Here is a 25,420-nt window from a genome sequence, read left to right on the forward strand (position 1 = left end):
CTTCTCACCAGACCTGAATGGAGCTGACCAGGTTGTCACATGAGTCACAGAAACCCACATCAGCCGTTTTTAGGTCATTGCCAGACGGGGCTAAATTTAGCAGATGAGCCACAAGTGTGAGGCTTTGCATCCAGCTCCTGCCTTACAGTTTCTGGGATTTGTTTTTGGGCTGTGCCCTATGACTCCTTGTACGTCTCTTGAAGGTGAAGGATGAGATTCTCCACCCCTTTTCTGTTCTGAATCCTGCAGAGCACCGCCGAGACTTGCTTGCAGAGTTGCTCAGTGACAACGTATGAAGCAGAGGAAGGGAAGAGCACAGTAATAGGATCTGGAGCTTTTCACCTCACGGATTACTGCCTTGAATCCTGTCTGGGTTGCCAGTGACGCTTCCCTGGGAGGAGAAACCTGATGGTTTATCGTCCACCTGCATCCACGACCACATTGCAGTGCTCCTGGAGGTGTGTGCCAGTTTGGAGGGGAGCAGCTCACGCCTGGGGCGCCTCAAGCAGAAAGCATTCCCACGGCTGTTCTTTCAAGCCCCACATCTCTGCTAAAATAGTCAAGAGAGGAGTAAAGGAGGGGGGAAGAATAATACTTGTGCTGACAGCACAGTGGGAAGTTTCAGTCCTGCTGAGAGCGATGTGCTGGTTCTGCAGTCCCAAGCTGTTCTGTATTTTAACTTCATTGGTTGTTTCTGGGTTCTGTTTGTTTGCAGCAGCACGTTGGGTCGTTAGGGTTGAGGTTTTTTTGTGTGTGTGAATGAGGAATATTGTCATCAAAACCGGTTTCAGGTGTGTCAGGTTTTCTTAATTCTGATTTATGAAAGGAGGCAGCGATAAATGTGTGGCTTTGAAAGTGTCGCTGGGTCTGCTGGAGGTCACCTGTAATTCAGAGCAACTGGTAGAGGTCAGTGCTGGGCTTTTTGTTCTGTGGCATTGCCAGCTTTGGGGTTTTTTTCAGCTCTTCATTGAAGGAGGAGACACTTCAAACTCGGTGACAAAATCCCACTTTTCAGGCAGCTGCGCCGCTAACGACTGAACTGTGTTAATTAGTTTTTAGTGCAGTGGTGTTCCTTTGTCCCTCCTATAATGATGACCCAAACAGATGATGTCAAGGAATCTTCTGTTCCAGCTGAATTTAACCAATTATAAGAAAGCTTTGCCTTTGCTCTCCGAAGCTCAGGAATGGTCTAAGAGCTCAGAATTGCAGTGGGCCAACGATAGTGTTTGTATTGATAGAATGGCTTGTATTATGATGATGCTTGCAAAACTCGATTACAGAGTTCATTTTGAAAGGAACTGCTTTTATCAGCCACGTGACAAACTTCAGGTATTGCTGCTCCTGCAGGGAATGGCTTGAGGCAAGTGTTTGTCCCCTGGCAATCGGGAATCCACAGACATAAATTGGGATGGTTCATTTGTATAACCCCCCAGGCTCTGTCTCTGGTTAACTGATGTGCCTCTCGTTAGGGAACTGGGAGAGAAGGAGATAATTAAGCCTGGGCAGATGGACTAGGACAGGCTCTTGGCTCGGAAACAAGGGGGCTGGATGATGTGCTCCTGACCTGGGGAACCAGGACAGGGTGAGTTTGTGTTTGCCCATCCCAAAGTGGACTTTGTGCTTTAGGATGAGAGACACGGGGACTACTTACCCCCAAGTGCTCTTAGATTATCAGAGTGGAGAGCACCTCCCAAATGCCTCTGGAGAAAGGTCACGCTTTCCCCCAGGCTCAGGGAGGTTGTTTCAGAGGAAACTGCCTGCTCAAAGCACTGAGGACTGCGTGTTCCTGTGCTTTTAGCAACGCCCGCTGCTGTTCTACTGGTTGCACTTCTGTTTATTAAAAACAACAGCAACGCCTTTTTCCCTTTCTGAGATTGTGGTGGTGCCAAAGCAGCTTTACTGTAGCCCTGTGAGATGCTGAGATGGGAATTCTACTCGCTGAGGAACAGCCTGGACGCTGTGCTTTTGCTCCTGAAGCTGCCAAGCCCAAGACCCACTCTGTAAGGCATAAAAAAATGGTATTTCACATAACTCAGTGCAGCGTGGAGGCTGTCCCAGCACCAGGGCACCCCCTGTTCTGGGCACCCATGAGGTTTTTATTGGTAGCTGATGAGCTGCTGCATTCACAGCCCTGAACAAAGGCCCAAATGCTTTGTTGGATTCTTCCTTGGCAGCCTCTCTGCTGTCCCCGAAAGCTTGCCTTGCTGCTGCACAAGGAAGCTGGTGTGGGGATCATTGTTAAGCTCCAAGCGTGGCTTTTTCATGTCTTCCTATTGAACACAATGCATCTTGAGACCTTAAAGCCAGGAATATCCTGTACAGTTAATCCTTTGGGAAAGGCCAAAAAACCCTTCAAAGAGCTCTGGATTTTTACAAACGCTCGTTAAGAGGTGAGGATTTGAGTTCCTACCATCGGTTTTTGTACCAAGAATTGGATGCAAGAAGGATTGCTGCAGGGCTGGCTGGAGCACCAAGCTGATTCCCTAAATTTTCAAGGATGATAAACAAGTGTGTACTCTTTGCAGGTGGTTTGGCCAATGTCCAATGAAGCTGTGCAATGGTTCTGCTTAGTGACTCGATGGTTGGGAAATGGCATGACTGGAGCCCATGCTTAACCTTGGAACATATCTCTGTTGGTGTTTGTTGGAAGTTGACCTGACTTAGCCTCAGCTTAGAGACCAGATGAAGAATCATGGAATCGTTAAGGTGGGGAAAGACCTAAGATAACTGAGTCTAACGCCATCCCACTCCCACCATGCCCACAGACTGTGTCCATCTGTGCCTTCATCTTCAGGGATGACAGCTCCACCACCTCCCAGGGCAGCCTGTTCCATTGCCTCACCACTCTTCCAGAGAAGCAGTTTTTCCTCATATCCAACCTGAAAGCAGAGAGGGATGCATCTTTATGAACAAAGCCCTAAACACAAGTGACTGCGTAGACTGAAGAAAGTAAAAGTAGGGCAAAACCACTGTGCATCTCATCTGTATACGTTGGGACCTTGGATCTACCTATGAATCTGTGGAGGAAGCACTACAGTGCTCCATTGTATGCTAAGAAAACAAGAAAAATGGTTTAATAGAGGTGACAGTGGTGTATTGGGTTGCTGTAGGTATTTGTGTACTAAACTGAAGCTCCTACACCTTTCCTTTAAGCACAGCTGAACTCATTTCCTGATACGTTGCATTTTACTTTGTTTTCACCTTTTTTAATTATAGATGACCTGGGAAGAAAGAAAACAGCATCTGCAAGCTTTGGTTGCTTTATGTAGTCAAGGACTGAGAGGTGTTTGTTCCTAAATCCCTTTCTCCTGCTTTGGTCTGAGACCAAACAGCATTTGCTCTGTGTTGGAAACTGCAGTTGTCTTAACTGTACCAGCTCAGGTGTGGGTGCACAAAGCTTCCTGCTCTATCCCTCAGGTCATTTGTTGGGCATCAAAACCCAAATACTGTGTGTGTATGGAAAGTCCCATCTGAGCTTCTCTTGAAGAGCGTGTTTTCCTGAGATAGCTTTTTTCTTTAGAGTTGTAAAGACTTCAGAATGTTCCAATGCCATCCCTGGAGGCATTCAAAGCCTAGATGAATGAATGAAGCTAGATGATCATGATGGTCCTTTTCAACCCAAGGCCATTCTATGAACTTCAGCTTTGAGATTTCAGGTGTGCCCTTACGTGGTGTGGATGCTGAATCAGCAGGCCCGTGAACGATGGTGTTGAGTTAATGGGCATACCTATGTAAAGTGAGTTGTGTTGATATTAGGTGGGCAGCCCCATGGGTGTTGCTCGTTCCATAGGTTTTTCCACTTGCTCGTGAGTCGCTGTGCGTTGCCTGCTGAAAAGGAAGAGCGAAACTGAACTCGTTCTTGAAAAACATGCATTTCTAGTAAAGAAGGAACAGAAATCCACAGGTGCCACGGTGTGATGTGTCCCGAAACAAGCACGTGGGTCTGGAGGGGCATTGCTTGTTACTTCATATTGGGCTGTTAACAGGAGGTAGGAAATTCAGCTTGAAGCCACCCGATGGTGCCACGTGAGGTCATAGAATCATTAAGTTGGCTTGAGTTGGAAGGGACCTCAAAGACCATCTGGTTCCTGCCTCTGGTTCTGATCCCCATCCACTTCAGTGCTTCAGTTTACAGTTCAAGCACAGCTCGCTCTGCCTGTTGCTGTGAATGGGTGTGAATGCTGCCTCAATTCTGAAGATGAAGGCTTGATTATTTACAACACTCTTCAAAAACAATTAACAGAAAAACCCAACCCATGCAGATGTGAGCTTGGTGAGCAAGAAGCACACTGTGGGGTATATCCATGTGCTCTTGGCGTCTGCTACTGTAGTGTTGGAAGAGGACTTTGGGATTTTTGTGCAAGACATCCCAGTGTGAAGTGTCTGTTAAAGCAATTCTCATCACAGGCTGCCCAGGGAGGTGGTGGAGTCTCCTCTGGAGATGTTCAAGACCTGCCTGGATGCCGACCTGTGCGACCTGCTGTAGGGAACCTGCTTGGGCAGGGGGGTTGGACTCCATGAGCTCTGGAGGTCCCTTCCAACCCCTACAGTTCTGTGATGCTGTGATCACTCTCATTTCTGGTAGAGGGGAAAAAAGAAGATTCCATTTCCAGAACTGGTAACAGTCCAGTGCCAAAGCATCTTCAAATTCAACCCAGCATAGCTCTGAGTTTACCAGAACAAAAAAGATTTGCTTTGACACTTTCTCCCTCCCCCTACGAAGCTCTTCATCTTATTCAGAATCAAAAGCTTGAGCTATTTCTGGATTTCTCACAAATGAAAGCTCTTGCAGGAGCTCAGCTGCTGACCTCCTCTGCATCTGTCTGTGTTGACTACAAACATGTCGTATCCCAGGGGCTTTTCAGCTCGGGGAGATGTTGTATATTTTGGGTTTTGTGCTGCTGTTACCGAGGTGGCAGTTTCTAAATGACTGTGTAGGTTTCTTGGAGTGGAAAAAAATATGTTGGTAAAGCCTACAGAAAGCTTCACTTGTGGGGAAGGAATATTCTTAGAGCAATTATGTCTTTGGGAAGCCAAAAGTGAAGTATTGCAACGGTAGGGACGTGTGAGGAGCATCCTGCTCTCAGGAGAGCTGATATATTCTTGTTAAATGCCCATCTGACCTGTGGTTAAATCTTAGACGTGGTGTCAGGTGCAGCACGTGTTGGGAGCCAGGCTCTCCATTCTGTGGTTTTACAGCTTCTTAAATTCTCTCAAAGAGAGGTGATCAACTGCACTGAGCCCAACTGGAAAAAGAAACGATTGTGTTTTCTCCTTCTGCTGTTTCACTCCAAATGCACTTGAAATTTCTCGCTTGTTTGAGAAGTTTGATTATTATTCGTGCGTTAAATACTCCGTTCCACCAGTATGTACAATCTCCATGGTAACAAACTTCTCCTGATGGAAGCCGTGGCAGTGCAAACGTATCTCATGGCTCAGCTCAGAGGCAGGTGTGTGCCCATGTAAATGAACACTGCTGCCTTCAAGGCTTCTGGATGTGACTTTGGTTTCTCCTGCGACTGTGAATGTCAGCGCGTTGAATTCTGTGCCGTGCAGTGGCTCTGGTTTGGTGGCTGAGGGTGCAAGATACCCATTTATTTCCCTTTGTTCCTACCGGGTGAGCAGCTTATGGAACTCTTTTGGGAGGCCTTATTTTCCTGTATCATTGCTCTGCATTATGTCTGCCTTGCTACTCCTATCCTATAGGATGTCATCTTCAAACTGACCATTATAAAATCATAGAATGGCCTCGGTTGAAAAGACCAACAATGATCATCCAGTTTCAACTCCCCTGCTATGTGCAGGGCCACCAACCACCAGATCAGGCTGCCCAGAGCCACATCCAGCCTGGTTTTGAATGCCCCCAGGGATGGGGGGCATCTACAACCTCCATGGGCTACCTATTCCAGTGTATCACCACCCTCTGTGTTATCTCCAACCAGGATCCATTTCAAAAATTTGCTTATCTCAGATACTTGTTATAAACTAACTGCACTTAAATTCTCTTTGTTCAGTGTCCTCTCTTACTAAGATTTGAGTACATTTCATTTCCTGGTGCTTGTGGAGGGAATGTTGCAGTTGTGTTGCTGTCATGGGTTGAGTTGGAAGGGACCTTAAAGATCATAGAATGATAGAATGGTTTGAGTTGGAAGGGACCTTAAGGACTATAGAATGCTGGAATGGTTTGGGTTGGAGGGGACCATAGAGATCATAAAATTGGGTTGGAAGGGACCTTAAAGATCAGAGAATCTTCTCCAGTCTGAAAACCCTCATGTTCCTCAGCCTGCCTTCTTAGCAGAGGTCCTCCAGCCTTCTGAGCATCTTCATGGCTCTCCTCCAGACCTACTCCAACAGCTCCACTTCATTCTTAATCCCTTCCACCAGGTCTGATTCTTTCCTTTCACATTCAATAATCTTGTCCATCAGCTTCTTCTTGACTGATAGCAACCTTTCTTCAGCAGTGCTCGCACAGGACAGTTTCAAATAATTTCATCATAGTTCTCCTGGGACTGACCAGACCATATAACTCAGAAAAGCTCTGCTGTGATGCAAATCAGAAGGTGTTTCTTTGGCTCTGTGCATCTTCTCATTTTTCTTCACGATACCTGGTAGAATGAGGGCCTGATGCTTGTGTGTGTCATGTTCTTCCTCATCTCCAAATGCAAATGAGCTGCACGCTAATCAGCAGTGCATAGCTGGAGTTGAGCTGCAGTGCTGTTGTCTGCTGTCAAAACGACACTAATTGTGTTCTCATCTAATCTGATTGTGAAGGATGAATTGAGTCCAGCCTTTTTTTCTCGACAGCAAGAATTCGTATCTGTCTCCTATCTCTTTTTCTTAAAAGAAAAGTTTCTTAAACTGAAACTTTTCAAGGGAACAGTGTGTGGGGGACAATGAGTTCTTTCATCTCCTGGGGCATAAGGATGGTATTGCTCCACCCAGCAAGATGTGGGATGCACTTTGCATTGCCTGTTGGTCGTTCCCTTCACTTCTGCTGGAAGAAGACCACTTTGAAACCCAGAGTATCCTCTTTGTAGGGAAAAAGTTGATCCTGAATCAGTTGATAGCAAACTACTCCTGCAAAATGTCTTCTGGGAAACAAGGCTGGCTTGTCTTTTCTACCTTATGCTCATTACTTCAGTTTCTTGGCGTGAAGTTTAGTGCAGAACAGCCAGACAGAATTCATCAGGAGCTCCAAAGGGTGCAAACCAGTCTGGAGAAGTGGCAGCTTCTGCTCCCAAAATCCGCAGTCCCACCTTCAGCGTATTACATATCAGCAGTGTGCATATCCAAACTATAACAGCAACCCAGCATAGGTTCCTCTTCAATTATTCATTTGGTTTTCAGCTTATAGAGCACTTTCAGTTGCAGTAACAGTCGCCGTTTTGCTGCAAGTGGGGCCTCTGTGGTGCACTTCCCCTTTTCTCTGCTGTAGGATTTAGGTGAGTTTTGCCTTCCAGAGCAGAGGGATTCTCAGACAAACCCTATACAAGCAAAGGAAAATCTGGATTTGCCTGAGGTGCGTGAGGACAAACTGCAAATTGCCCCAGTGTTTCCCTGACAGCGTTGTGGATATCTCCACCATGATTCATATGCTGTGTCATAGAATCATAGGATGGCTTGGGTTGAAAGGGACACCAAGGATCATGAAGCTCCAACTCCCCCACCACATGTGGAGCCACCAGTCTCCACGTTTAATACCAGACCAGGCTGCCCAGGGCCCCATCCAACCTGGCTTTGCAGTGTACTTGCACCAGAAGCACTGAAAGCTGTGGCAGTGAGGATCACTAACTTGGGGGGGGAAACCAATGGATTTTAATGATCTCATTGTGGTTAGCCTGGGGTTTTCAGATTGTTTGAGTTTAAAGAGACCTTTAAAGGCCATCTAGCCCAACTCCCCAGCAACGAACAGAGACATCTACAGCACAATCAGGATGCTCAGATTGCTCACAAGTATTTTCAGTGTAATACTTGTAGCTGGAAAACTGATTTGCCCAGGCTTCAAACCGAGGTGAATTTCAAGGCAACTTAAGAGTGGGATGCTTTTTATTTTGATTTAGGCTCAACGTTTGCCAGGAAAAAAAACCACTCAGCCCTGCAAACAGACTGGCCATCTGTTGGCCACAAAGTGCATCTGGGATTTTTTGGGGAGAACTGGGGGTAAGGCCGTATCCTGACAAAGCTTTTCATTCCTGCAGGATTGCTTCAGATCAATGGCAGTGGGTGGCCTTGCGCGAAGCCACGTGGGAGGATGAGGGAATGGGAACTTGACCCTGTGAGAGGCAAACCCACAGCAGTGGGTCTATTTCTGGCGTGCTCGGTCAGTTTCTAACCCTCCAGATTTGTGTGGTTGGGTTGTTTTGTTGTATTTTTGCCTATTCTGCTTTGGGACAAAATGCTTTAAATCTCTTCTGATTCTGACCGAAGCAATGATTTTCTACTAGCTCAACCCCTGAACAATAGAGCCTTGATCTTGATAGGGGGCTCTGGATGTTACTATAATGCTAATAGGTAGCACAGTTGGCCTTTGCGTTTCTGGCACGTTTCAGGCATTATATAGGGAGCCTGCAATCAGCTGCAGAAAAAAATTCCCTTTTATCTCTCTCCTAGCAACCTCTTCTGAACTGATATTTGAAAATAGGCTTTGCTTTCCGTGTCATGACATAAAATATTTGCAGCACATACTGAAGACTCCCTTAACAGACGTGGGGCTGAGATAATTTGTCTTTAGGTCCTCGGGACTCCCTCCTGGTTGCTGTTTAAGTTGCTCTTAAGGTAGTGCTGTTGAAACCCTTATCCACCAGAAACAGGCACTTGTGTCCAGGTTGTGCTCTTCTCTCCCAACTTCTGCACTGTATTTGTCACAAAGTCAAAGCAGTATACGTAGGTGATAAGGTGGCCATTAGTTGCCTGGATTTGTGGGAGCAAGCTGAGAATTTTGAAAGAGATTTCTGTATTTTTATTCAATGTTTGAGCACATGGGATGAGTTGTAGGGTGGCTACACAGCTCTAATCTTGCTCCAGTGTACGTACATTGTGTGTCCTGTCCTGGAAACAAGACAGACTGTTCACACCAGCAGGATTTGCCACTGGAATCAAGAATAGTGAAGCTTTTTTCCATTAACTGATTGTTCTTTTTCTGCTAATCTACATAGTGAGTGCAGCAATAAGCAATGTTGGGCGCAGAGGAGTTCGTTTGAACAGAGTAGAATTAGATAAGGTGAGGATTATGTGGTTTTTGCCACAAACGCTGATGGTCTTTGAAATCCTAGGATGACTTTGCACAGGTTTGCATCCCATCTACTTCTTGCATCTGTCCTGCTGAGAGAATAACCATCCTGGGAAAAATGCATTAGAGCTGTTGTAAGGTTGGAACAGACCTCTGAGACCATCTAATCCAAGCATCGAGACCCATCCCCACCATACCCACTAAGCCAGGTACCCAAGTGCCATATCTCCATGTTTTCTTCTTACTAATTGAGATTTAAGGGCCTTGTCACAACAGGGAGAACAATCAAATATGGCACTGCATCACTTGCTCGTAGGTTTTCTAACTTGGACTTGAGTCTCAGCACAGAAAACTCTTTTATTTATGATCAGCATTAACTTGTGCAGCTGAATAGCATGCGTGCTGCAGCTGCTCAAGAGTTTGTTCTGAAGATCAGGCTTGGAGAGCTGTTTTTTATTAAGTGGCACTTGATTTAGTCCTAACTAAAACCATTTGTATTTAACTTGATCTGCAAAGCTGCTGTAAGTGTTAACATACTTCAGTAGTAAACGTTTCACTCTTGGGCATCGTCACACACAAAGGGTTTGTGGGAGAGCCCCTTTCTGAAGGTGGAATAGTTATCCATTAGACAAGTGCTTGTGTTTTCAAAGGAATTCAGACTGTGTTTAAAACGCAGTGCTTTCCACAAGGTGATGTGGAAGGATATCCTTTAGGGATGTGCAAAGAAATCCAACTTGTAGCAGAGAAATCACTTGGAACTTGAGGCAGAAAGGGATTGATCTGCCCACTGTGAGCTGCTCTAGGTGTCAGCCAGGTGCAGTGAGATCCTTGCTGCTGAGCTGCAGGGCAGAGCAGCTAGCAGAAATCTCCCTATCCCAAATTGCTGTAAACTTTTCTCCCCTCCCCATGAGAATGAGGAAGAAGGTGGTTGCAGCCAAAGTCTTTTGGAGTCAGAAGTGTGGGAAAAACTCTTCTCCAGTCTGAGAGTCATCGTGAGTCAGGAACTGCTGTAAATCCTGATGGGTGCTGCAGATGAAGCTTGGATTTCTTGTATATACGACTATGTGTGCGTGCTCCTGGGCCACTTGGGGATCCATGAGCCTCTTCCCATAGACCATAATGTGGGATCGTGGCTGGTGATGGGAATTATTGGCTCCTTCTGTTGGGTCCCAAGCAGTTCCTGGTGTGTCAGGGGCATGTAAGGTTCATGGCCATCCCCTTATCTCAAAGCTGGGTTGCCTCAGGGGTGCTGAGGCAATCTGAAGTTTGGTAAACCTTTGATTTCTTCTTCCCCCTTCGTTTCCAGTGCTTCCCTCATAATTTGTATTAAGGTTCTTGATGAAAGGTAATCACTGTAGGATATTATTCACAATCCATTAACCCTGAGTGGTAGCAGAATTCTTCAGCAAGCTTGGGTGCCAAAACATCACTGCTAATTGTCTTAACTGAGCCTTATGTGGAATGGAAATCTCTCACCTTTTAGTTTGTATTCCTTTCTACCCAAAGCACTGCGCTTCGATTCTTTCCTTTAGGTGTTGGAAAATACTGTTGTTCTTTTAGCTGGAGCCTTAGAATCTCACCCTTCTGCCATCTCTCCAAAGACGCCGAGTTTTTTGGTCTTGCAAGTCAAATTAACATGAGATTGCTGTCATTTGCATCGTAGCTGTGGGAGGCCATCTGACAGCACCGAAGGCAGCCAAGTAGAATGGAATTCATCAGCATTTGTCAGAGTAGGAATCGAGGAGAACTCAGCTTCTCCAATCCAGGCAGGGGGGTAAACATCCAGCGTGAGCAGTCAGGATGCTCAAATTGCATGCTGTCAGGTACTTGGGATGTTTGGGCTTAAACTGTTTGGTTTCACAGGCTTTCAGCAGGTTGCTCCTCTCTGAGCTGATGGTTTTGTTTCTCTGCTTCAATGTTTTCCTTTACTTGATATATCAGGATTGAGAGCAAACACGAGGTCACGATCTTAGGAGGACTCAATGAATTTGTCGTGAAGTTTTATGGACCACAAGGAAGTAAGTACATGGCACATCTCTTCTGTGAAAAGAAGCTAACTGTTCATGGTGGGGGGGGATATAGAATCATTAAGTTTGGAAAAGACCTCTGTGATCACCAAGTCCCAACCATCAGCTCATCCCCACCGCTGAACCACATCCCTAAATAGAATCCTAGAGATCTTCTCCAACCTTAATGATTCTGAGGTCACCGAGTCCAATCATCAGCCCATCCCCACCATGCTCACTAAACCATATCCCTAAATAGAATCATTCAGGTTGGAGAAGACCACTGTGGTCACCGAGTCCCAACCAACTGCTCATCACGGCCATCCCCATATTTCTCAGTGCTGTGATGTCTGGAGCAAAGGAATGGTTGAACAAATCCAAATGGGAGTGAGACGTGAAGGGTGGTGGCTCTCGAAGGTGGTGCTCTCAAGGGTGGGGGAAATGCAGTGTAGATCAACTGCTTGGTGCTGAACAGCTTTGGGCATCGACCACCAAGCCCCCTGCTGTGACTTTCAGCACTCATTAATCATTGACTCTTCCAGAGTGATTTAAGTTTTGCATCGCCATCATCTGAATGTTTGTGGAGTTGGTAATGATGGTTGCTTTTCCATTGACTAGATTACAAGTCAGGTCTCCAGCATGCCTTAATTTAGCAACATCTCTAAAGTTAAGTAGCTTATTCAAACTCTGTGCTTAAAATAAGGCTCTTGGGCCTTTGTGCAGAGATCTTATGCAGTATAAGTTAAAATCAAGTATTTCTTCTGAGACAGTACAGGCAGAAGGCTTTTACCATAGAAGGTTCAGTGTGAAATCTTACTTGAGTGTTCCTCCAAATATGTGTTTTGTTTATTGCTGTTGTTCTATTTATTCTCTCCTGAGTTATGAAGCATGTCTAATGCATGTCTAATACCTGTGTTTCTTTCCTTGCAGCACCATATGAAGGTGGAGTATGGAAAGTTAGAGTCGACCTTCCTGATAAATACCCCTTCAAATCCCCATCTATAGGTAACCAATAATCACTTTCTGTCACAACCTTGAAGTGCATGGGAATGAAGGCAGGGGCTGAAGCTGTTGTCCTCTTGGACGGGGTGATGCCTGTGTGGAAGAATATAGAAGCAGGGACTTATCAGCAGAGGAATTGCAGCTGGCCAGACTGGTTGGACCTGTTTCACTTTGGAGAGCAAATGGGAAGTTTGATAAGGAAATGTTCTTTAGACTGTATCCATCTATCTCTGCCCTTGAGTAACAGTGATCTAACTCAGATGTCTTCTAGTAGTAGCAAACTTCGTCAATCATTTAGGCTGTAAATAGCCACTATTGCTTGAAAAACTGGAGCAGATGGACAAATGGTCAATTTTAATATTCTAGCTTGCAGAATAAGTGCTGGTAACTCAGTGCTGTGGCATTTCTTTCCTGGAAGGGTGTGCTTGTGGCTGAAGGCATCAGAGGGGACTGAAGAATTGAGAGAAGTGATGTGGGAACATGACTGTACGGGGTGGACCAGATGGGTCCCATCCAATATCAACATCCTGACTTGGAGCTGATGAGTATTGGCTGTTTTCTTAAAATAGACATCAGCTTAAGGCTGCCATCTATTTAAAATCCTATGTGAGTGTGAGAAGTAATGTCTGCTTCCCACAGTAAACTGTGCCTTTTGGGAAAGAGCAGTGTTGTTTTTTACCCAACCCTTTACCTTTCTTTTTCTGTTGCAAGCTGGACTGAAGCACAGCAGCATGCACACAGCTGAGCAATGAATGGTGCTGCTGCAGCTACACTGACCATTTTCTGCTCCTTCCTGAGTCAGCTCTGAAATCTCCTATAAACCTCCTAAATTGGAGACTGTTTGAGGTGCACACTGTGTTACTCAGTGCTGCTCACTGTCCCCTCTCCATTTCTCCTTCTCACAAACAGGTGCCCACACTGACAGTCCTAAACGTGAGCAGGCTGCAGACAAAACCCTAAACTCCAGTTTCTTTGTTGTTAAATGCTTTGCTACAAGTCTACTGAGGATCATTTTTCTTTCTTCCTGTGTGTATTTTGAATCAAGCTTGTTGACATAACACAAAAACAAACTCTCTTCCCAGTACCCTGGGAAGCCAACACAGCTAAACGAGGCTCTCGTGCGTTTGTATTGCTTTTGATTTAGACTTCAGTTATTGTTCTGAAGGAGGAGGTAGGGTTGAACTTCTGGTGATTTAGCTTTAGGGTTTTGGAGTACAGAGGAGTTAAAGGCAGTCTGGGCTGAGAGCTGGCTCAAGTTCATTGTATCCCTGCTTTTGAGTTGCTTTGTCCCTTCTAACATCTTCTTTTTTTAGCACAACATCTTTCCATCCATTTCCTACCCCATTCTGGGCTCAGCAGACCCCTCCAGCATTGCCTTCCAAGTCCCTGTTTATACAGCTGAAAGCACTGCTCCTCTTGCTGAGCTGCCCAAAAGGCTGAATGCTGCTGCAGGGCTGCATTGCTGGCACCCAGGAGAACATTGCTGGCTCCCTCCTGGGTAGAGCAGTGTGTAGCTTAGGTTTCAGGTTGAATAAACAGTCGATGCTAGATCAAGGGCTGGCATAGAGCTCAGCTACAGGGCAGAGAAACTGGGGGAACGGGGGCGCTGGGACCCAGGGAAGCTCCCCACCAGCTGCAGGAAAAGGTTTGTTTTTCATTGTCTGACTCCTGTTTCAGCTGCTCCAGCCCAGCTTATCGGGGCAGCCAGAGCCAAGCAATGTCTCAGCCCCTTCCTTTGGGCCACTCCGATCTCTGCAGCACTGTTCCTGTAGGCAGACATGCAGTTGGGCTGTGCTGATAACTCCAGTAACTCCAAACAAGCCTCCAGCCTGCTGAATCATTGGAAACAAGCTCAGGAGTGAGACAAGGTCCTCTTCTCTCCCCATCAGCTGAGAGCAGTTCCAGGGAGAATGAGAATCCCAACCCAGATGTCCTCGAGCGCTTTGAGCTCTGGGTAACGCAGGGTAGGAGTTAGTGGGGAGAAATCTGAAGGATTTCAGAGATGTTGGAGCCCCAGAGTGGACAGAAAGGTCACCTAAAGCACACGCATAGCTTGTCTGCAGCTTTTCTGTTCTCAGCACTGCAGAGATCCCACTGCAGCGATGACACAGAGTTCAAACAGTCTGTGTAAGTCACTGGGATGTATAAAGAAAGAAATCAGCTTCTATTCCTTTAATATGTTACTCTTTTATGCTGAAGCTTAAAGTAGGAATACTGTTCTTGCAGCAGCTTTCCTTGTTCTGTAGAGCTGTAGGCTAACATTTTCTTTCAGCCTCAGAAATTCTAAATGCAATCTTCAGCATAGCATTGGCTTTTTGCAGCAAATAACACAATGGCTGGAAGCATATCCACGCATTCTGGAAAGCCACTTGTGGAAAAATGACTGCTAATCGTTGCCCTCCAATCTCTTCCAATTGCTTTTATCCCAGCATGGCTCTGGGTATGATGTAGGTGAAACCTTAGCCCAGCTCAACTTTGTGTTTTCTTCCAACGTGTGCTTAGCACAGCTGAACAAGAAGAGGCTCTGGATTTAGGGCTTGTGATGGCCCAGAGCTTTTCTTAAAACCTAAAAGAGCAGTGGTCCTCTTTGCCTTTGAGGATGCTGCGGTCTCTTGAAGGAGCCTTTGCCCACCTGTTAAATCTCTGCTCCCTCATCCCATCCACAGCTCCCACCTCTCATAGCATTTATTTCCTGTCCTTCTCAGGTTGGTAATTATCACTGTTGCCAATTAAATGATGCCACCTCAGGGACAGTGCTCTCCTGACAACGCATTTATAGAGCTAAACCACCTTGGGACCTATGTGAAAAGAGCAGTTCCTGTGAGGGTTACCAGGGTGCAGCAGCTTTCTGGTGTTTCTGGTATCACCTGTTTCTTGCTCAGGCTTTGCTGTGCCATTCCGTATTACCTGGGTGCTGGAGTCTTTTCCTAGCAAGAAAAGAGGAGAATTAAGAGTGCACACCTACATAGAGCAGTGCTCTCATACTGACTCTGGGCTTGAGTGCTCCTGTTGAGATCAGCTCTGCTTACAGTCACCAAATCCCCACCTTCAGAATTCCAGCAGACCTCCTGAACTTGAGCAATGTGTTTATTAAAGCAAAGCCAACCCCCTGGAAAATGCCCAGTTGGTTTTTGGAACTGCTGAACATTGCTCGTAATGCTTTTGTCAATTGATGTAAATATCCCTGCGTGCTTCTAAGGGCACAGAGTGCTCCCTTGCTCAATGTTTGCTTCCATTTTTGCATTCTGCTAGACAGTATATCTTGAGTTGTTTCTCATTTCAGCTGGCGCTGCTTCACTGCTTTCTTCTTCCCTTTGGGATTTGTTATCTTCAGGGGAACTCTGTGCCCACTCTCTTTCAGCTTTTCCGAAGGGGAATTGTGACATGGAAGCTCAGAGCTGTGCTTCCAGTACTTCACAAGAGCACTTTGTGTCCATTTTGCATGTTTTTAATCTGTCTGTATCCCTGCCAAGAGCTCTTTGATACCACAGGCACGTAAGGAAGAAGTGCAGGGTGTATGTCCTGCCCTGTTAGATGCTCAGAGCAGTGATAGTGTGCATGTGGGAACCTGAGTTCTTTCCTAAGTGTTTACTTTGTTGCTAAAGCCTACAGAAAAATTAGATCTGATTTCTTGGTAATCAAATATCAGAGTTTGTGCACAGTATGCTCAGAGAGCTCAGTTTCTCCAAGAACTTTGTGCACAGCTCTCATTTTCCTTCCATCTCTGCTCTGTGCAGGTGTCTTTCCTTTGTGTTTTCCTTTTCTCCTAAGCACTTTCCAAAACAAAATGCACTCACACACTCTTCCACTCCTTTTTTATATGCGTGCATCTCCACCAAGAGATGGTGGCACCCATACAGCAACGAGGCAGCGCTCAGCTCCAGCCAGGATCTGTCGCATCTCTCCTGGCCTGTGCTTAATTCTTCTTTTTAACTGCAACTGCTATATTTTTTTTCCTTCCAGCTCCTCTCTGGATTGCCTTGCAGTTTGCTGCTCGGAATCTCATGAGTCACTTCTTACCCGTGACTGCTCCGAGCAATGCACGTTGATCCCAATTCTGACCTGCAAGCGATGGGAAGATGTTTGTTCTCCCAGATGTACTTATCTTTGTGTGCAGGGAAAGATGAGACACCTGAAGGGAATCTGTATCCCCGTCTCCACTCCTCTCTGACGCACGCTGTGCACCCTCTGCAGGTTTCCTGCTACAGTCAGAGAATGGGAACAGGCTGACAAAATGGGGGTAGGTGTTTTCAAGCCAGACTTGGCACAGATTCACCACCTTCTGTGCCAGTCTGGGCATCGGGTGACTGTGCACCTAAGCAATGAGATGAATTGATTTGGGGCAATTGTTTTGTGCTTGTTTAGCTTAGCAACTGGTGCTTCTGCTTTTCTCCTTCCAAAAAGTGATTTGCACTGAGCAGAGGGCCTGGAGTTTACAGCTCTGATACCATTTCCAACACCTCTAGCCATATTTTTCTGTCCTGATATTCCCAACGTGAAGCTGCTGCCGAATTATTTATAGTATTGTTTTGAGAAGCTCCTAAAAGTTGAGTGCTGTAATATAAACTGTCCTTCTGTTAGCGAGCTGATGTTCCGCAGCCCCTCCTGCCACCACGTGATGAATGCCTCCACAGTTGGTGCAGATTATATTTGACTCAGTGCTCTGCATGAGCTCCTTAGCCTTCACATTTCATTTAAAAAAAAAATACATATATTCTTTCATTTGCTGGTGAGAAATCATCAACCTGAGAGTGCTGGACCATGGTGGGCAGGTCTGGGATTCCTAAACCATCAATCCCAATCTTCAGGTGGAATGCAGGGAGCAGTGGGGCACTAGTACTCTCCTGACCCCTCCTCCATCTCCTACCACAGTTCCTCAACCAAAAGCAGAAGAAAAGCCCAGCTCCTGAGCTCTCTGTTCCCTACGCAAGCTCTTCTGGTGATGAGTTGGAGAAGACCTCTGTGGTTGTCAAGTCTAACCATCAACTCCATCACCTCTATGTCCCCGAGTGCCACAACTCCTCATTTCTTGAACCCCTCTAGGGATGGTGACTCTTCTCTGGACAGTCTGTTCTAACGCCTGACCATCCTCAGAGAAGAAATGTTGCATAGAGATAAACATGCAGTCAGTTCAAGCAGGGAAATGCCCAACTTGCCCTACTGCATGAGCAAGGAGAGCCAACGCGTGGGGTGAGCAATGGTCATCCAAGGTCAGTGCAGGAGTTCAGTGGAAGAACTTCAGTTTCTGCTGGAATAGATCCAGCTGTAGGGCTGTATGGAAGTTATACTTTGGCAGCACCAGGGGAAGGTGGACAGCCTGCCAGCTAGCTGACTTTGTGTGCACAAATACCCTTCTCTTCAATGATTTTGTCAGCCCAAGGGCTGATTACTCCAGGGCTGTTGCTGAAATACTGCTGTTCCTGAAGGTCAGCATCTGCATATTAGTCCCAGCATCTCCCAGTAGTAGAACAGATGCGTCTCTTTCTGTTGTATGACCCCTTTGTAAATGTTTTTTCAGTCTTTTTTTTTTTTTCTTTTCTCCTGTTATCACCCAAAGGCTTTTTGTCAATACAGATTTCATCCAGTCTTGCTTTACCTTCAGATGCAAACCTGGCTCCGTGTGTCCATATAGAAAACGTGGTCTGCAGCCACTCTGCTGCTGGAATTCCACCCAAACATTGGATTTTAGGGCTGGATGGGACACTGAAGAGCTGTGAGATGTTGCAGCAGCCAAGGAAATGAGGAGAGCAGGGAGAGGATGTTTGTGCTCTTTCTTGATAAGCAGCTATTTAATGTGAGCAGCTTGAGACCAAGGACAGCTTGAAGGAAGGGGTTGTTCTTTGCCTGGATAAATGCAAAGGTGGCAGAAAAGATTTATGAATCTCTAGTGCAGGAGCTGCTTCATCTCATCTCTGGATATCGAGTCTGGCTTAAATACTGGAGCATGGGTGCAGTCAACCAAACCCATGCAGGTTTTTGTGCAGCTGACTGTGGAGGAAGATGCAAGGAAACAGCTGAGATCAGAAAATCCCCAAAGAGGAAAGGCAGAGGGATGCCTGCCCATCTCTGTCTGGTCCCCATCCCAGAAACCAGACCAGACAGCACTTATTTCAGCAGGTCTACGTGTTATCATCCTATCCTTCCTGCTTTGTGCCTTTTGCTGCATTCTCTCTTGCTTTTTCCAAAGCTATTATTTTTCTCTCTAAAACAGACAGAATTTAGCACTGGGATCTGTTGCTGGTTACATCTCTCCTCTGTATGGCACAGTGCATCCAAGACCCAGTTTAAATCTGCAGGAGCCACCTGGGTGTAAATATTTCATGGAACTGCAATTTCCCTTTTGAATTCTGCTTCAGTTTTTCAAGCTAAATCACAGAATGGTCCTAAAAGCCACTTGTTAGCTGGGGCTGTGTATGCAGTTCTTCTTGTAGAGATGGTTCTGCTTTCAGGCAGCCTTGTATTTATGTGAAATCCAAGTAGTAGGAGTAAACATGGAATTATATTTGTGTCATAATACATGGAAGGGAAGGCAGTTAAATCCATATGTCAGCTCTTAGCCAGATGGGAGCCGTGCTGTCACTCACTGCAGTCGCTACATCAGTGATGCATCAGGGCTAGACAGAGCCTGGGAGAAGGTATTGCTGCTGTGGAGAGAGAACTTTGATGTGTTTTGAGGAGCTTTGGGGTTGGGTTGAGTCAGTATCCCAAAAAGAGCTTGCAAAGCAGAAGTATGTAGGGACACACTGTCTGTTTTCCAATGAACCAACTCGAGAACCCAATTCTGTGTCCTGGGCTCCTTGTCCCTTCTGCATGGGGATGTGTTCCTCACTGGGGTTTTTTGGCTTCTTCCTATCAGAAGGGAAGAGCAAAGTTCTGCATCCAGCCCAGTCATTGGCTGAAATTCTTAACTTTGCTTTTGGGGTAGATGGGGTTTGTTTTTATAGATGGACTCTGCTTGTATGTAGGCTCTATTGCCAAGTGAAGCGTGTTACGATCCCTGTGATCTCCTTGTTTGTTTTCTAAGCTCTGTTTTTAGGAAAAGGAGGTGCGTTTTGGGGTCCTGTCTTTAGTTCAAGGTTGAATTACAGGACTGAAAGGCGTGGGTTCACATCTGATAGCAGCAACCAGGGGTGTCTTAAAGAGTCAGGCATCTCCTGCCGTGGTTTCATACTTCTGGAAGCCAGAGGAATTATTTTGGACAACTTAATTTGTGAGTCAGAACGAAGAAAGCACTATCAAATAATAATCTTAAAGAAAATGTTGAGCTTAAGATCTGTGCTGTGGTTCTGCTGTAATTTGGGGTTTGGGTGAAGCTCAGGGGAATGGCTGAGGACCCTGGGGTCAGGATGCTGCCTGCTTATTGTGGAGAGTTACACAATTATATATAGCAAAGTAGGGGTTCTCTGTGAAACTGCTGGGCTGAGTCCTTGTTCAGTACATTCCAGACTTCTCATGGCTTTTAAAAGAAAAGAAGCTTTGGCTGTTTTCTGCTATTTACCACTGTGTCTCTTGCAGGATTCATGAATAAAATTTTCCATCCTAACATCGATGAAGCGTAAGTAAATCCCTCATGCATGTGGTTTTGCTCAGAATTTTGTCTAATTGTAGCTGTGTCCGTAGCTTGGCAGTAGTTTGAGAGTGAGTTCAGCCATGCTTTCATCTAATCTAACAGCCCACAGTGCATCTCAAGTTAACTTCCTTACCATTAGCCACAGGGTAAGAGTAAATCACTCCTTATCTGAAAGAGTGGGGTGAAGGCAGGGCAAGGGAAGGGAAATAGATTATGTTAAATCTGCAGTGTGTTTCTGAGCATGCTTGTGTTTAATTCCATCTTTTCCATGTGTTTCAGGTCAGGAACTGTATGTCTAGATGTAATCAATCAAACTTGGACGGCTCTCTATGGTGAGTTTTGGCATTTCCCTGGAGCTGATCACATGAGTGCCCTTCTGTGGTGTCTTAACATAACACAGCTTGCTGGATACAGATGCTTTTAGGCCAGCTCTTTTTTTAGTTAAATCTTAGGCTCCTCACTGAGCCAAGACCCCATGAAAAGTAAGATATCCCCGTGAAAACACTCCTGGAACCTGTTTTTGTGCCAGAGAGGCAAAAATATTTCATACAGTTTCATAAACTGCAAAAAGGATCACTCAGTCTATTGCTTGGTGGTGTCTGGCAGCTGCACAATATCGTCCAGGGATGACTCAGCATGGAAAGAGGGGAGTGGCTGTATCTAAAGTGAAGCCCAGTTCCAGCCATGTTTTGTATGTCACTCGGGCTCTGGGCACAAGCCTGTGATCCCCCCTCTGCTGACAGTGATCCCACGTGGGTTGTGTTTGCTTGTGATCCTCGTTTTTAGAGCTGTAGAAAGTTTAGCTGCTAGTTGAAGATCCACTTAAACAGGATCTAGGGCAAGCTAAAATAGTTGAAAAGAATATGTCACAGAATTGTTATGGTTGAAAAAGAGTTCTAAGATTCTAGTCCAGACATTACCCCATCACCACCATGGCCAATCGTAGGATCATTAAGGTTGGAAAAGACCACTAAAATCCCTGAGTCCAACCCATCCCCACCATCCCCACTGACAGTGACTCTTCCATCTCCCTGGGCAGCCTCTTCCAGTGCCTGACTTCTCTTTAGGACTGTGTGGACTTCTTCAGATGTTCCAATTACTCTGTTGTGTGGAACTGTACTCAGGGAAATGTGTACTTCAAATCTTTTCTCCTCTGAAAGCCCGACTTTACCTATGTAAGTTTGGAGCTTGCAAGCAATTGCTGGAGGGAAGAGCCTTTTCACCTACCTCACAAGCATAGTTTGTAAGGAAATACTGAGCCTGGTCAATCCTGGATGCAAAATTGCTATAGTAACTTGTTGAACTAAACAGTTCTGTTCCTCCTAAACAGAACACCTGAAGTCCTTGCGTTGTAGTTGCATGGCATCCAGTTTGCATACTTCTGTTACAAGAGATCAGCTCCGTGACCCAGTGGGGGTGTTAATGAAGGAAGAGATGCTGCTTGATGGGTGATGGAGGAAGGAAAGATGTGAACAAATCAAGCCCTCTGCTGGGAAACAAACCTATATGGTTCATTTAGCAGCAGAACCCACCTTAGTGCAGCGTGTGCTGCTGTTCTCCCACCTTAAGGCCACCTGCAGATCATGGGGATGGCTGGACAGAAGGAAATCACACTGGTTGAATTCAGGTTTGGTGTTCTGACAGCCTGAGTTCTGCTTTGGACAGCATATCTGGATAGCAGCCCTCTTCTGCAGCATGCTCATGCAGTCACAGTGGGGTTTCTGTGCTATTTCCAAACAATTTCACAGGAAAGCTTTCTGTAAGAGGCTTCCTAATAAGTGCTGCTGCGTTTTTATCGTTGCTATGGCTCATAAAGAGAAATAACTTGGAGTTTCCTTTGCTTCTGATTATTAATATCAAAAAAAATCTTCTGCATTTCTCTTTGTGATACCAGAGCAAGGCAACTTGAAAGTGTCAGGTTTGTATTTTGTACAAAACACCTTCCACAGCAGGTGGTGAAGCTTGGCTTTGGAAAGTTCATCTTCTGACAGTTCTCTTCTTGCAGACTTCTCTTGCTTTGATGCCTTGAAGCTGCAGAGAGGATGCTGGGATGACTGCATTCACTCTGCTCCTTCAGTCAGGACACCCCCAGAGCCCATCCATCTCTTCAGTCCCAGGATTTGCCTCCTTGCCTCCTTACATTCCTGAATTTACCATCCAAGGGGGGGGAATTGTACTCCCCAGTGCCTCTCAGCATAGTTGTGCTGTTTGCAGTGAAACCAGAGCCCTCCTACGCTGGCAGAGGAAATGGGCCAGATTATTCAAGGAGGAACTAAGGTGGAAGAGACCCAGAATAGCTACCAACAAAGTCATGGCGCCTCGTGGTCAGATTCCCTGCTGTTCCCTAATGAAGTATCAGGTTCTTAGTGCTATTGTTAGGCTTCCTGCATGCATTCAACCAGTCCTTGTTAAACCAGTGCTGCTTTTGGCTGTTAAGGAGGGACATCCCTGAGGTTTACTTCAAAAATAATGACAAATTAAAAAATCCCTGCAGTGGAAGAATCCTTCCAGGGCTCTGCTTGCTGAGCACACACAGGTTTAGTTGTCAAATGGCCATAGAATGTCATAGAATCACCAAGGTTGGAAAAGACCTCCAAGATCATCCAGTCCAACCGTCCGCCTCTTGCTATGAGCACCATCATCTGGAGCACTGGCAGTGTTTTGGGTTCAAGGTACGGTGCTGTGGTCGTGGAACATGAAACAGTGATTTTAGAAGAAGGCAGAAGCAGGAGAAGAACTCAGTGAGGTGGGGAAGCATGGTGCTGTTTGCTTTCCCCCATGCAGTCCCTTTTAACTTCAGATTTTCAGTGCGTTTACCCTCACTTTGTGGTGCTGTCTCAGTGCTGGTGCTTGCAGAGATTCAGGCCAGCTCTGGGTGAGTGGATGTGAGCAGCTTTGTCTTTCCCTTGCAGATCTCACCAATATATTTGAATCGTTCCTGCCCCAGCTGCTGGCCTATCCTAACCCTATAGATCCTCTAAATGGTGATGCTGCAGCCATGTACCTCCACCGACCAGAAGAGTACAAACAGAAAATTAAAGGTAAGGGCATCAGTATGATTGCGACTCAGCCTAGGGGAACGAGGACTGTCCTTGCTGCAGATTTTTGTCAGTCCCCATTCATTCCCCTTACAGCAGCCTCATTTGTTTTAGAGATGGGAGAACAATTGGGAAGGAAAGATATGTGACTGAGAAAGGAGCAAGGAAAAGTGCTCAGGTTAAGTGGAAATATCCATTTCATGATTACTGGGCAGAAAATAGCTTGTTAGCAGTTCTTTGGGAAGTTATCTGAGGGCAGGAATCAGTAATACCATTGCAGAAAGCAGTTCTGTACCGTGACAGAGCAGGAATTTTCAGTAAATGCCGAGCAAATTCCTTGTCACCTCCTACTCCAGCTGAGGCTTAGTGCTCTGTGCTGTTCAGTGAGTGCCATTAAAGAGAGCTGCAGACCAATTAGTGATGTCTGGAAGGATGTAATGGGGTAGAGATGGTCTTGAAGGTCTCTCTGAAGACAAGAGAATTGGAGAGTTTGATTTAGAGTACTGAGTGGGGCTGTAAGCTCTGATGTGTCAGGGATGCCTTCAGAGAACAAAGGAGTGACTTATCCTGTAATCACCGTGAGCAGGAGGTGCTCACAGGCTTGTAGCTCAGCTAGGGGAGCCTAGGCTGGACATTAACTGATGGGGGTGGGTAAGCCCTGGCACAGCCTGTGAGGGTGCTGGTGCTCACAGAGGGGTGGGAAGGACAAATGAGACAAGTCAGAAATAATTAGCCAGCAGCAAGCTGGGATCAGCTGCATGCAGACAGGAGCAGAGGCAACAGAGCCATGGCAAAAGCCACGCACGTATATACTTGATCCAGTGGACACAGTCAGCATTTAATCCATTCTTTGGCCCAGATTGCATCTTCAGGTTTTTTTGAATAGAGGCTGTGACCACCTGTGTGGTTTGTGGTTACTGAATAACCATCAGACTTGTTCATCCAGGGAGCCCTGCTGGGATGGTTCGCAGGTCCTGCTCAGCAAGGAGAGCCTCCATGAGCAGCTCCTCGTGAGCAGCTCCTCGTAACCATCCTCCCACGTGAGATGGGGCAGCAGCATTGTGAAATCCCTGCTGTTCAGGGAGTGCAGGTAACCCAGGAAGAGGTGGGGTTTGGTGCTGGAGTCCTTTCATCACTTGTGCCACGTCACTGCAGAGCAGTTGAACCTCAGCTCGTCGTGTTGTGATGCCGCATGACTCCAAGGGTGGAACTACAAATGAGGTCAAGCCAAGCTTGATTTAAATACTGAGTTATTTGGCACACTGTTTGATTCCTCTGACAGCTGCATGACAGGATGGTAAGAACTATTCTGCAGATCTGCCCTGTTTGCTATCCTGGAGCCCATTGCTGCTGCTTCTTAGGAAACAAGCTTCCAGGCAGAATGGTTTGTCAGATGAAATCTCCAAGGCCAGCATGAAGGGACACTTTGGGTGTCCTCTGTGCTTTAATGAACCAGGGGGAAAAAATGACAGATGCACCCTGGAAGAGACAAAGAGACTGATGCTAACCAACAGCAGGTGCTTCAGGGAAGAGCTCAGGGCATCCCTGAGGGAGGCTAAGTGGGAGAGTCTGCTCCCTTGTTTCCATCTTGGCAGTCAGATGCTGTGAAGATGATCTGGGAGGAGGTTTAAGTGCTTAAAATGTCTCATGTTCCCTGTACCCAAGTGTCCTGTCTTGTTCCAGGCTTGCGTGACAAGTATAGGATAGAGCTAAATATTGTCATTCCTGATATTGCAGTGTTTTTAAAAATAGCCTTGGACATGTTAAAACTGAGGCAGTGGATTGTAACAGCTTCTCTGCTCTGGGAAGCTCAGGATCTGCAAATACATAATTTATTGCTTTTTTTCCTTCATTTTTTAGTTATAGGCACATAGAGCAGTTTCTTGATGTAGCAGTGAAGAGACAGGCTTAGAGTTAACGTTGCACAAGGTTTGTAGCTGCTGTGAGACCCATACAAGTAAGAATTTATCATGGAATTTGTAAATATCTGTTAATATTACTGATGCAGAGACAGAAAATGTGGTGCTTAGCATTAGGTCTTTCTCCATCAAGGGATGGAACAACACAGAACCAAGCTCTCCTTTAAGATCTCTTTTCTTGGTGATCCTAAGCAGGATGGCTTGCCAAATGCTGTGCCTGGGGATACCCATCCCCACTGGATTTGGGGTCACCTGCAATTCCCAGTAAGGGTGTCACCCTTGTCACAGTGAAGGAACTAATACAAATAGCAAAGGAACTTGGGTTCCCTTTACTGGTTTGTGCAAGAAATAGCATCTCATCTGGGTAAATAACTCTTCTCTAGGGAAAATCAGTTTCTAGAAAGCCACAGGGAGTAGCCAGCAGGGGGATATGGCCTGTTGGCAGCATCCCATCTCCTTATTTCTGGTGATTGCCTGTTGCCCACCCACCTTCCCATGTAGGTGTCTGATTTTCTGACCCCCCCCCCCCCCTTCAGCTGGTTCTTCTGATCTTTGAGGTCTGCCACGTTGTTTGCTTCCACTTTGCAGCATCCATCTCTTTTGGCAGGGATCTCTGCCCCAGCCTGTGCTCTCTGCTCTCTGCAGGTTCGAGACAT

General features: G+C 46.1%; 1 protein-coding gene across 2 annotated transcripts in view; it reads left to right on the forward strand.

The window, feature by feature from the left end:
• The window catches only part of UBE2H (ubiquitin conjugating enzyme E2 H), a gene marked incomplete at both ends in the record, with an annotated part of 40,390 nt that overhangs the window by 11,724 nt on the left and 3,246 nt on the right, over nt 1-25,420 (forward strand). Inside the window, 5 exons of one of the 2 annotated variants that reach the window (XM_079549362.1) lie at nt 11,171-11,247; nt 12,166-12,240; nt 19,753-19,792; nt 20,087-20,139; nt 22,720-22,848. In XM_079549362.1, the coding sequence (XP_079405488.1) occupies nt 11,171-11,247; nt 12,166-12,240; nt 19,753-19,792; nt 20,087-20,139; nt 22,720-22,848 (374 nt within the window). The remainder of the gene's footprint in view (nt 1-11,170; nt 11,248-12,165; nt 12,241-19,752; nt 19,793-20,086; nt 20,140-22,719; nt 22,849-25,420) is intronic. The other variant, XM_079549363.1, reaches the window with a different exon arrangement.

The sequence above is a fragment of the Tetrao urogallus genome, assembly GCF_951394365.1.
Source record: "Tetrao urogallus genome assembly, chromosome: 1".
Lineage (NCBI taxonomy): Eukaryota > Metazoa > Chordata > Aves > Galliformes > Phasianidae > Tetrao > Tetrao urogallus.